The sequence below is a fragment of the Amyelois transitella genome, chromosome 10 (assembly GCF_032362555.1).
Source record: "Amyelois transitella isolate CPQ chromosome 10, ilAmyTran1.1, whole genome shotgun sequence".
NCBI lineage: Eukaryota > Metazoa > Arthropoda > Insecta > Lepidoptera > Pyralidae > Amyelois > Amyelois transitella.
Window position 1 is genome coordinate 9,487,983 of NC_083513.1, and position 13,855 is coordinate 9,501,837.

At 34.4% G+C, this 13,855-nt stretch overlaps 2 protein-coding genes across 2 annotated transcripts in view; one reads left to right on the forward strand and one right to left on the reverse strand.

Annotated features, from left to right (window-relative positions):
- LOC106133101 (CCR4-NOT transcription complex subunit 6) overlaps positions 1–13,855 on the forward strand; it is a 140,239-nt gene that overhangs the window by 70,668 nt on the left and 55,716 nt on the right. The window lies entirely within an intron of this gene.
- LOC132902198 (uncharacterized) lies at positions 11,964–13,192 on the reverse strand. The gene is made up of 3 exons (XM_060946310.1): positions 12,881–13,192; positions 12,658–12,749; positions 11,964–12,437 (listed from the first exon to the last, which is right to left on the reverse strand). The coding sequence occupies exons 1-3, from the start codon at positions 13,137–13,139 to the stop codon at positions 11,970–11,972; spliced, it is 819 nt and encodes a 272-aa protein (XP_060802293.1). The 5' UTR covers positions 13,140–13,192; the 3' UTR covers positions 11,964–11,969.

Genomic DNA, 13,855 nt, shown 5'->3' on the forward strand with positions numbered 1-13,855 from the left:
AAAGATATCTATATATAATATATAAGGGACAAATATATAAAAGATAAGAAAAGTCAAATTATTTGAAAGGGAATTTACGATAAAGTATTTTTTATCAAATAAATAAAAGTCGACATAATGTATAATTTTGATTTAGTTGGTGCAACAATAATTTGATTACCTATTCTGATATGTGATTCTTTTCACACATTACAATATATAATATAATATTAAAAAAAATTCAAGCTATAAACTTTGATTTATCACGTTAATCGAATTGATATTATTTTATTTCCATTCGAGAGCAAGAATATCATGCAATAGGTACTTGGAACGTATAAATAAAATCGAAACAGAATCGATTCTACATGTTATGATGCAAAGAAATTGTTGTATTCTTCTTATTTGCTATAGTAAAACGTATTGAATGTGGCTGTCGTCATGAATATATCAGAGTTTATTAAGCTATAACTGAGTCTGCTTAGCATTTGATTTTGAGCATTTCACTAAGTGTGGGTTGCAATTTACTACTAGCTGTCCCGGCAAACGTTTTGCCATATAAATAATTTTAAGTAATTTCTAGTTAAAAAAAGAAAGTTTAGGGTGGACAACCCTTATCACTAAGGGGTAGGAAAATTATGCTCACAAAATTTCATGAGAATCGGTCAAGCCGTTTCTGAGGAATACGGGAACGAACATTGTAAAACGAGAATTTTATATATAGGATAACGATAATCAAACCAAAGCAAGTTGTCAAAAAACTGTAAAATTTTTCATCTTTTAACACAGTTAACACACGTTATTGTTGCCACTCAAATTTGACATAATCCATAAACAAAGAGATGCAATTCACACTTAGTTTATTTTGATTGACATCACGTAAAATAATTTAAGCCCGTGATAAGTTCTGATGATTTCAACATATCAAAATATTGTGGTACAAAAAGAAACTGGTTTATCATCATGCACATTACCTTATCATCTGATCAAAGTTACCTTTTATGGTGTAGAATAGAATTGAGCTTTTATAAAAGATAGACCACCAAGCGAGAGATGTTTAAAAAAGAAACAATTTTCGCCATGTTTATTAATGTAATTATAGTATTTCCAATAATGATAGGATAACCATCCGTTAGTCGAGACTTGCCCCCGCTTTAAGTGGTCCACTGTCTTTACTTGACAATTATAAGCATAAAAAAACTGTAACGAGAAACGTGTTATCCAATAAAAACACACGCATCCCCGGATGGAATCCAGTTGAAGCAGAGGATCAAGGTTAGATTATAAAATTTGATTTGTTTCATCGACTTCTCCGAATAAACATGACAAATGCTGTGATAATCGCTTAAGTTTGTGATGTTTTTGATAACATTGTTCAGAATCTGTCATTTTAATGCAACTGATTTCATATACAAAGCAGTTAAGTTGATAGGAGGTGTTTTTCACCGACTACATACATACATATTGTCACGTCTATATCCTTTACGGGGTAGACAGAGCCAACAGTTTTGAAAATACTACAATGCCGCGTAAATGTGTATAGCTTTATTTTAATTATAAAATTGAAATTCAAAAAGTGACAGGTTGATAGCTCATCGCCTACAAGAAGAAGCATTATCTTGCCAAGTTTATTAGCCTATTCCTTAGTCGCCTTTTAAGACATCTATGGGAAAGACATGGAGTGACCAACTACATACATACATACATAAAATCACGCTTCTTTCCCGGAGGGGTAGGCAGTGACTACATCAACCAACTAATCGAAAATTTATCCACTGTAGAGCGGCTACTGTCTTGAGCGTCAACAAGTTATTGACAGGAATGATAGTATTGTGACTCGCATCAGTTTAGATCCAAAATTTATTCAAAGTATGAACTATAAACCTAACCGCTGTAGTTCCATAGTCTCCCACATCTAACTCGACTCTGGACTGGTACCAAGCCATTATTCCTAGCAGGCTTTGTAAAATATGTCACAGAATTAGCAATGAGCACGTTGGTATGGAGCGTATAGACCACTGTTTGTGGCAACTAATCATTCCTCGTAATTGTTTATGGTTGCCATGAATTCCTTGAACATATTCAGCTACAGTCATAAGTTTACGGGTCAGAAATATTTATTGCCAAAACTATAGGCTTCTTATGTCCTTTCGTGTGTTATACAAATTAAATTCAGCGATTATTATTATATTCACATATATGCAGTTGCGTTCGTTCCGTCATTTTATAAATTTAAATAGCTTACATTTAAATACATTTATTGGTTATTCATTTCCGGCATTTTGTGACTAAATAAAATATTAATTGCACAATTATGACATTACTTAATGGTAATTTACATAAGGTTATTTCTTGTCTAATCAAATATTAAAGTGTCGTGTGGTTCCCGGCACCAATACAAAAAAGAATAGGACCACTCCATCTCTTTCCCATGGATGTCGTAAAAGGCGACTAAGGGCTACAAACTTGGGATTCTTCTTTAGGCGATGGGCTAGCAACCTGTCATTATTTGAATCTCAATTCTATCATTAAGCCAAATAGCTGAACGAGGCCATTCAGTCTTCAAGATTATTGGCTCTGTCTACCCCGCAAGGGATATAGACGTGACTATATGTATGTATGTATCAAATATTAAAATGCATTCAGAATGACAAAAAATTAACACAATATTTTTTTTATTCCGTCTTGATATAGAGAGATATATTAAATATAAAGTTCCAAGATTGATGCGATCCGGCCAGCATACCACGCCCAAACCATGGTTCAAAGAGTTTGGAATACGCGTTTTCCAACTGAATTACTAGAATTTAATTTAAAGGGCCCTATGCACAGTGCACACGCGTCGTGCATGACGAACACACATACAAGGCCACCGTGCAAGCTGCAATATTTATGTAAACTAGATAAACATCGTGTTATGGTTATGATCTAACAATGTGAATAATTGACCAAAGCTATTTCGAGACGATTGTATCTAGCTACACAGATGGCATAGTGGTTTTAAGAAGTGAAATTCCATCACTAATAAGTAGGTACTGTCGATTGCATTAGATATACAAAATGTGCGCAAATTATCAAATTTTACGATTATAAATCTGATAGGTTTTTTCTTTTTTTATTTCTTGCATAAAAAATATGAAATAAATGTTTTACTTAGTAGACTAAGATTTTTAAAAAGGGAACTCCCACAGTTTTCTTATTTTTGGTTGAAAAATGTTGACTTATATATTGGACGGTGCTAAAAATATTATATTATCTATAAACTAATACTTATGAACAAGGTTTTGTACACACCATAACCTATTTTTGTAATAGATGTTATCGCAGCTCGCCTTGTAAAATATCAAACTTAAAATCAAGATATTCTGGCAATTAATGGAAAAAGCCTTCGCATTGATGATTATTCATATCACTTAAATCAAGGTTAGATCTAAAATGTGTGCTAAGATGGGTAAAGGCGATCTCTAAGAGTAAATACTAGCATGACTCTAACTTGAAATGAAATTCAAATTCCCCTATAAAATTACCAGTAACGTTTTAGACATAAATCTAATATTTATTGCTTATCGTTTACACCCAGTGTAATAAGATCTGCGTCGTAAAACTGGTAGCTCCTAAATATTCTGATAAACTTGTTTTATGCTTGGTACCCTTAACTAAACAACAAAATTTACATCATCCTTACATACATTAATTTCCATTTGTCTTAAAGAGGTAGTCATATAGCATGTGCAGTAGTTTATCACAATGTGGTCACGTCACGTTCTAAATAATCCACATGTATTATATTTCATAGCATTTGTGTCGCGAATCGCAATTCATGGCAGCTTCTGTGCATGTATCATCGTCGCATTGTGCAACCAGATGTGCTGAGGCAGGCCGTGTGCCTGTTCACAGGAGATTACCCAACTAGTTTCAGTCGCAGCCGATTTCCTAAGACTGCAATGCGGCCTGAGGTTTTTGCCATCCGTTCGGGTTGCCAGATCTATGAAGCCGAGTAGTGAAAGTGCGGCTTTGGTTACGAAATATCTGACGACCCCGAACGCATGGGAATTCCATCGTGAAAACAACTGTGCCCTTATCAAACTACCTGCAATCCGCACAGCTATTTTTGAATATTTACTGTACTTATTAAAACATTGGCGGATTTAAAGTTACTACTGTTAGAATTTATGTTTCATTCGAAAGTTTTAACGAAATTTTAAACAGATGTGATGAAATTGGTGCTACTGATGCACTTTCAAAGGGCGATGTGGCGAGCGCATCGGACCGCAGTTCCTGTGACATGCCCCTCGTTCGACTGTCTACTTACATACGCGTTTATGTTGCATTTCCATCTAACCTAAATACTTATTAGCAAGTAATTTAGGATTTTACTTGACGTTGTTACTGAATAAAGTGTTAATGACCGATCTTTTAACGCAGAGCTTCAAAAGGCGACGATTCACAAATTCTTGAAGGTGATAGAAAATAAAATATATGCCATGTAAACGGTTGTTAATAAGATAAGGTAGAAGGAAGTAAAAATTTATTGAAGCAAAAAAGGTTTTTAGCCACTTTCAGACAAATTATAAAATTACCGCAAGATTGGTGTTAATGAGATTATGGCATCCGAAGTCTGCCCCTGCTGATATGATATATTTTTTAGAGAAACATATTTATGAATATTATTATCATTTCACTAGACAAAAGAAACAGTATGTAGTATACTGTTTCTTTTTCACTAGTAATCCTAATATACAAGATTGCGCATACGAATTCTCCTGGATCGTAACTTATCATTAAAGTTCTAAGGATAATATTCCATGAAACGCAGGTGATTGTTGATGTTCTTAAACGGATTATGATTGGACTGGTGATTTGGATAAAAGGGGTTATAACTTAGTCTTACGTAATATCATTATAATTGTGAACATTATTCAGCTTATTCAGTTAGTATTCTTCCCCGAGATTCGGTAAAGTCTTTGCAAGCGCACGTTACTTTGTCTAAATTAATTTCTTCCGCATTGCATGCTTTACCCATTTTGAACTTCATTTATGATTTTTACTTATCTTAGTGTAATTGCATTAAATTGGGTACAATTTGTGAATGTCGTACACTTGCGTTAAGCTAAATGAGCCTTTGTGCAAAAAAGGAAAATCTTTTGTTAAACGGGCGACTCGCCAAAAGATAATGTCGCTGTGCTAATTATGAGGACTTTTGGATAGTTTCAAAAAACGATGGGTAAGGCGCTGACTGAAGAGGAGAATACATTATGTACATTGGGATTTGTTATGTTTTCAACTAAGTGTTTTACGGTATTGGAAGTTACGTTACGTTATTAGTTAGACTCGCAGAATGCGCACTATAAACGAAGCAAATGAATTAAAAAACAATGCGATCGACGTATGTTATGGCGTGTATATCATCAAAGTTTAATTCTAAAAGATTAGTTCTTGATAGAAAAAGAAATTTTAAGCAGAAATAATATTCGCAGAAGTTTGGGGTTATCTATGAAGATATGCTATATATGCGTACTAAAAAAATAATCAGTGGCCTACATTTTTTTAAATATATTAACAGACAACTGAACTCGATTTCTTTGACGCATTATCTTGTTGAACTAGTTCCGAATGTTTATTTAATATTGTATGATATCCATTAACATTTTGCTTCAAGTGGGGGTAGGAGGGAAGGGCTCTTTATGTTTATCTACTAGAGCTCGCTAACTTTGCGATAAAGAAATCTTTTGTGCGAGAACTATTTATTATTTGGCATGAAGTAAAACAAATTTATCAGTGTTGTGATCACTGGACGCATCGTGTGTCATATTTGTGCAATGTGCGGCTAAAGTATAAAAATGGGCCAACTGAATGTCGCTCCCGTTTATATTTGACAGGAAAGTGACCTCTAAAACTAATGCAAAGTAAAGATAGTAGAGAAATCATGACTCCATGCTTTTTATTATAAATGCAAAACCGTCTTGACCGATTTCGATAATTATATAGCTCGTTCTGGGTATTGTTAAAGTTTTCTGTATTGTTTTATGTGTAAGTTTTTGAACTTAAATACGTAGTGTACTAAAACAAGACGGCCTGAACAAGATTATTTACTTGTATATTAAAATTCATTTTCTTAATATTTTTTACGTTATTTCTCCCAGAAATTCGAAAATATTTTTATATGAGAGCTACACTTTCTTTATTTTGTGCCTCGTCTCAAATAACGAGACTTTTGACAAATTAACGTGAAAAATGATTTATAAATATATACGTCCGGACAACGAGGACAAACTACTTATAGATCTATTAGTTATGACCATTCCAAATATACATACATACATACATACATAAAATCACGCCTCTTTCCCGGAGGGGTAAGCAGAGACTACCTCTTTCCACTTGCCACGATCCCTGCATACTTCCTTTGCTTCAAAATATTTTTCCAAATTTTTCCATTCCAAATATTACGGGTATAAATGGTATTTATAACAATGAATTGTTTTTATGGGTATAAGTATTCATGAAATACATACATACATAAAATCACGCCTCTTTCCCGGAGGTAGGCAGAGACTACCTCTTTCCACTACATTCTTTACTTTCATGAAATAAGTAGAAAAAATATCAGTGGAAAATTTATTGGAACTGTAACAAGTAATGACTACATACCACCCAAGTGCACATTTTATCAGATTGACGATTTGTATATTGCCGGTCATCCAAATAGTCCCGAAAACCATGCTGTAGCTTTAACAAACAGAAATGGATAGATCAAACGATATTTATTAAATTCCTTTTTTTCATTTACTGATTTCACAGTAGTTTAATTTTTTTCGAAACATAGGAATGTACAAGGCAAAATTGAATAGGTTTATATGTTGATAAAATTCATACACATTCAAATTAATAATAATTAAACAATCCTGTGCCGTGTGGTTTCCTGCACTTTAGAATAGAACCACTTCATATCATTCCCATGGATGTCGTACGTACGTACTAAGGGAAATGCTTATAAATTTGGGATTCCTCTGGTAGGCTATTTATGTGACAGCAACCTGTCGATATTTGAATTTCAATTACACCATAAAGCCATACAGCTGAACGTGGCCTTTTAGTCTTTTCATGACAATTGGGTCTTCTCCCCGCAAGGGATATCGACTTGACTATGATATATGTATATATAAAAAAATTGTAGAGCAAACAGCTGTGAGCATTTTTTGCTTGCAGATGTCTAATTTTAATATTGCAAAGCAGTTGCGAAAGACCAGAAAATCTGGTCAATACTTTCTAATATTATTGCCCATATTGAAAGTGGTAGTTATCACATCAGTGGTAGTAATGGTGATAACTACCACTTTCCAGTATCCTAATTGACATGTGAATATATGTACTTCGAGCGGTGCAATAGGTAGGAATAACACGTCGGAACCGTCAGGTTTTACAAGCTGTTAATAATATACATACCCTTGCGGGTAGACACAGTCAACAGTCTTGAAAAGACTAATAGGCCACGTTCAGCTGTTTATGAGCTGTTAATGATAGAATAAAAATTCAAGTAGTGACAGGTTGCTAGCCAATCGCCTAAAGAAGTATCCCAAATTTATAAGCCTGTCCTGTTAATAATATAATTTGTGTAGTTATTATTCTGTGGCCATAGGCGGGCTCCACAGGGAAAGGTTGCATCCGGGATTCACGCCAAAAAGAAACTTAATTACGAGTTATATATCTATACTAAGTAAGCTCATCCAAAGTAATAAAGGAAAATTGTAATAAGTATTATTAAAAATCATAAACAACGATTAAATCGGGTTGATGCAATTAAAATTTTCTTAAAAATAATCTTTGTTTGGATCTTAAAGAGCAACATAGGATTTTTTTCCGAGAATTCTTCAAAAGCCCCTGGCAGTCATTACTTTGTAAATAACAGGTGATATGAGCAGTCTTCCAGGCAACTTGTCGCCACCACTTGAATGGCATTCAGTTCGTATCCCGTTAATTGCAGAACACTGTCGCCGCTCGCCACGTCTACCCATTGTTTCAGCTGCGACACTTTCTAACATAATCTTTGCTCCCCAACTCTATATAATGACGCTGCCATCTAGTGCCGTCCAAGAAGAATAGCTATATTCCTTAATTGCTTAAATCATTGAACATCTTCATCATTTGCAAAATTAGTTCTGTCTTGTTAAAATTCCTCCTCATTTTGGCGCATGCTAGCGGCAATTTTTCAACAACTCGAAATGTATAAATAAATGTGGCTTATCAGTTGTCGTTGGTATGCCAAACCCTGATGGCAATCCACTTCCCATGAAATGTACACGTAATCCATATGTTTTCCATCGAGTAAGTGATAATTAATTTTACCTTCAGACCTTTGCTGATGTAAAAATTAAGTACTTGTTGTTGACCGTTGCAAATATCTATTATCACTAATTTGTGTCCGAGTCTAACTCTTGTCATAAAAATGTTGCTTCCCTCGAATAGTTCATTCTTTATTGGCCTTAATTTTAGTTCTGATTAAATTATCAGCTTTATTGTACAGTTCTTATCTATCTAAGACTGGGTGAGTGGGTGTGCACGAAATATCTCGTATAATTACGATCTCGACGGAGCTCTAATTCGTGAGTCACGGCCTAGTGAAATGCTACGCGGTTCATGATCGCGCCCGCTTCGGTTCTTACAATTACATTACAACGCGTGATGAGAATTGTAAGTTGGACCTACAAATTTGTCATCGGCCATGTGGCGAATGCAAGGCTTTCACCTTCTTTTAAAATCTTCGAATGTCACACAAATAAATATTAAACTTTCGATTCAAAGTCACGATGCAAGATAATGATCTCTATTATGGATGTTTCGTTTGATTGATAGACCCTCCGATGGCTCTGGACAGGGGCAGGAGTGCATATTGTTTGTGTGTTGTTCCGATAAGTACACACAATCATTATATTGTCACAAACCGTCGGGTAGTGTGGGCTGGGTTGGTAACGGTGTGCCGACTAAACTGGGACACTTCGACATCGGAGTATGTAATCCTATTATGAGCTCGTTAACGTAATCCCGCTTGGACCTCAATTCTGCTTTGAAGTCGTTTCGACCTTGTTGTCTATTTTTACCAACCATTTTCTAATCATTGTTTGGGATACCGCATTCGTTTATATGTATCAAACAGACAAGACGTCTAACCTAGCTGAGTCATCATCGTCGACGTTTAATGGTATTGGATTCACTGCAATAAAATTGTGTGTCATCACTCATCACCACATAATGGGAGGTCATCGGTATAGCCGAGCCTATTAAGCCATAGAATAAATGTTCAATGTATTGTTTCGACGACTCCTAAATTATGATAAATAGTCCACGAAGTTAAACGTCCCTGATACCTCCGAGAATAATGACAACAAATTATCATAATAAACCATGTCTATAATTTGGCAAATTATGATCAACTAAGGGATATTTGTAGCAAAATAAGTGTTGCCCACGTTTCAGGATTCTATACTTCAAAATAGAAAGCAGACAATTATAGAACTTTGAACATAAAAATATTTGACAAAAGTAAAAATTCTCTCCTTCTCTGACTTGGTAATTTTTTAAGAAAAATATCAGAAACTATAGTAAGTGATTGCGCTGGTTTTTCGGATCCAATTAGCGGAGTTGCTAGCTTTCAGACGTAAAAATAATATGATAAAGTATCCTAATTAAAATAGCTCATATTTGTTTATATACCTCATATAGTCTATTTTTGATAAAAATTAAGAAACTTTTCATTATAACTACATTGTTTTTTATATAAATAATTAAATGTTAAATGGCAGATTTCACTAGTTTTCGTCCAAAAAAGTTTGGTTTTCGCCCTGGTGTGATCTAGTTTCCGTCCAGTATGTAAAAAAGAGTAAAAGTGCAATGTTAAATAAAAACTGTTTTCTTAATCTTTTATTTAATCAACAAAAATATTTATTCTTCAGCAGTAGATGTCCTGCATTTTTTATTTCCCCGAATCCATCTATAACAATTAATTTCATAGTTTAGTACCTACTAGAAAAACCTGTACGAATTAACATGAAAATGTGTTAGAAGTAGATTCCACACTATTATGGACGAAAACTAATACAAAAAAAATTGCTGTTTAGTATTCGTCCATGCCATTTAAACATTTTTTTAAACAAGCAATACCGAGAAATTATTGGACGTTAACTAAATATCTTGTCAAATAGCCAATAAAGTTCATATCTTAAGAAAACACATATTTTTTATAGGTCTGAAAAAGTAAAATGAACATTCCAAATATTTAGCTTGCTGTTTTAGTTTCCGTCCACGTGAACGGATACCAAATAATTGATAAAATAGGCATGTCAGTATTCGTCCGCAAACTTTTACTAAGATTACTACAAAAACATTGTAAAATAACCTAAACATAATGTTAGTTATACTCTTAAATATCCTTACATGCCAAAATATTACTCAATGTATGTAAAATAGTCATAAAACCCACCACGGAGTGTTCCTGCACCAGCTATTTTTTTTGTATCGGCAATGACGTCTACAAAACACGAACACATGCCACTGAGTTTAATTTTTTTCGAAGTTTTCACTTGACAAATTGGATTTTGTGGTTGTTAGAACTGTTGCTTAAGTATGAAGGATCGTGACAAGATGCAACATGCGCGCATAGGTGTGTTTATATTCCTTTTATATGCGTTTAGAAGTTAAATGGACGAAAAGTAGAACTGGACGCCAAACCGACGCAATTACCCTATACTGACAACACAGCGACCAAATAATTTATTTGCATATAATCTTTCAAATTATATCCAATATCAACTTGTCAGGTTACATTCCACTCAGACCAGAGTTTCGGACTAGGCATATTCAAGATATAAATTATTCATGTATTTTGTATGAATGCAAGCGTGCTCGAGATAAAACCATCTACGAATTTGCTCTTAAGTGGAATACGTGGTTCTAAAAGCCCAATTTCTTGTGGCCATTGTCAACGATGCGATGCTATCACATGAGGGCGTTGTCACGATAAACTGAATTTCTCGAATGATAGCGTTTTTTTTTTCTATAACAATGTACTCGGTGCTTATTTACTTCGTGACTTGCTCTACTACAAGGTATTTGGGTTTGCACGTGTAACGAGTATCATCTCAATTATTCGAAATGTGCCTCTGCCTGCTTGCTGGGAAACTGTCTTTTAATTGCAATGCTGTACGATCTCTGTAATACAGTTTGTTTCGTTTATGTCTTGAACCAGAATTTCGATTGGGGTTCTTAGAGTTATAGATAAGAATGAAAGTATTCGTTATTATTATATTTTTTTAATATAGCCTCTATGTCTCCTGATGTTTTAATCAATATTTTTTCAAGTTTCATCCAAATCTGTAGATTTTGCTTGAAAGAGAACCAAATATACTACGAGTATCAAAGGTATTCCATATTTTATATAAGTTTGTATGATATTAATAAGATTACACACCAGTGTTATGACCAGTGTATGTAATTCATAGTGCATTCATTAGAATTCACAAAGTTGCCACCACATATAGCCACGAACCAAAAATAACAGCAACCTCGTTTCTTTATAAGCTCATGACAAGTAACCATATAACGTCTCGTGCCAAGGGCGTAAAATTCTCATCTCATTGCATATTATTCTGAACCCGATCGAGGCAGATCTCGGCTCGGACCGTCAGCCTCAATTTAAAGTCAGATGACATCTGTTTGCTCTGGTAGGCTGCAGTCATAGGGCAGACATGATCCAGTTTCCTTAGAGGTGATCACATTCATCATAATAGTCCACAGAAGCTACCAGCTCAAATTACTACAATTGTTTATTTAAGTCATGTGCATACGTAGGTTATAAATACTTAGCCAATCAATGATTAATGCGTGATATGCTGCTTATAAGAAAATACTGTTAATAAGTGTTAAACAAGGGTCTTAAAATTACTTATTTTTTATTCCTATTAAATTACAGTTTTCTATTACATACTCGTTGTAGTTTAATCACTTTCTTCTTCACTGTAACCTACAATGTCGAATTCATCCTTAATATTCGTCATAATGTCGTTTTTTTCTTCCTGCTTATTTGGTGGGTCTTTTTCATCTAGAATAATGTATTTATTATTGCTCTCATAAAAATTTTGATCTGCCTTAAAAATTATGTCACATATGGCTTGCTGTACAGCATTTTTTGTAGTTTCTGAATATTTTTTCATTTTAAATGATATAAAATTTGCAAATGATTTGATTTCGTCGTCACATTCTGAGGAACATGCCGTTACCGGTGGGGATGGTCTTGGAGAAGTATCAGTAACCTTGGAAGTAGTGGCTTCCATTGGTTGCTTAACCATTTCTTTCAACAAACCTGCTAAACGAGGTCGTTTTCTTTTGGAAATTGGCTGGACATAATGTCTAAGCAAAGTTCTTCTTAACATATTTTCTGCCTCGTCTTCTATGTTGTCTGATCCCTGGAAAAGGATAATTTATTTTTATTTTTAGTATTATACTAGTTATTTACTATTTTAAATAGATAAGAAAAAAAAAAACAATAAAAATTTTTTTTTCCTAGTAACGATATTTAAATTGTTATCTGTTTTCGTTGCCCAATGAAATAACTCATCGGAATATGTTCAAAGCCTACCGCCATGGCTGTAGCCATTTAATGTATTGTTCTTTTTGTTGTATTACCGTTTCTTGGCGTTTTCTTTCAGCATCTTTGTCCAATAAAAACATCATTTCTTTGAACGCGAACCACGTGCTTAAACATATTTCTGACGTATCTGTAAAACAAGATTCAACATTTGTGTATTCCCTATAAATATAAAAAAATCATAACGTGTGTGGATACAATACTAGCACAAAAGCATCACATCGCCAAAAGATAATCAAGACAGTCCTTAAAAATATTTACCTCCTTTGTAATCCTCCAGTTTATGAATAATTTTGGCCTTCTCGCGACGAAATGATGACAACAATACCTCCATTTTGTGTTTGCATTCTAATGCATTCATATCAAGCTTTTCACCAATCTCGTCCCATAATTGCAGCTTCATTAACCTCTTGTAATAGAACGGATCCTTCTTGTCCCACAATGCGGGCCTAGCTCTAAACTCTCGTATCAGTGTTATACAATTCCCCTCAGTCCAGTTATCTACTAATGCAGTAGCCATATTGAAACACGCAACAAAACACTTCGAACCATGTTCTTACGAACGCTACACTACACTGAGCAAGATGGCGGTGGTAACAAGGATTTGACGATGTTGCAGTAACCCGCACGCGATCGTGTTCCTTCTCTGGCTTATGGGATAGCGCACGCGTGCGAGCGAAACAAACGTAACTGTTATTATTTCCGATAATATGAAGCGGTCATCGCACTGTTGCTGTATCGGGTGTGGTGTTTGTAAGTATGCGTTTACTAATATTTACGTCAACCAAGGACGCAACGCGTTCATAACGCAGTCCTCACGTGCCTTCTGTCTGCATATTGACAATAGAAATAAAGTGCATACCGACAATTCGTTTGACAATAAATGCGATTGAAATTTAAGACCTTGTTTGACATTTCAAAGGGTAAAATTAATTTAAAACACGTACAAGATTGACCACTTTATGCATAGAAGTATTTGTATTGTGAAGAGTCATTCTAGGCCTCAATCTTAACGTAATATCTTACCTACTAGTGCTCGTATTAGTTTCGCCTTGAACCACTGACAATGACTGATCCACCTATATAGCTAGATACACGCCTTAGTAGAATAACGAGCAATTCAAAAGGTGGCTATATATGTAAGTTTGAGTTGTTTGATTGTTTGTAATATCTTTATTGCATAGAAATTTACACTGTAACAAGAAAATATAACATAGTAATAAAAAAATCAAATCA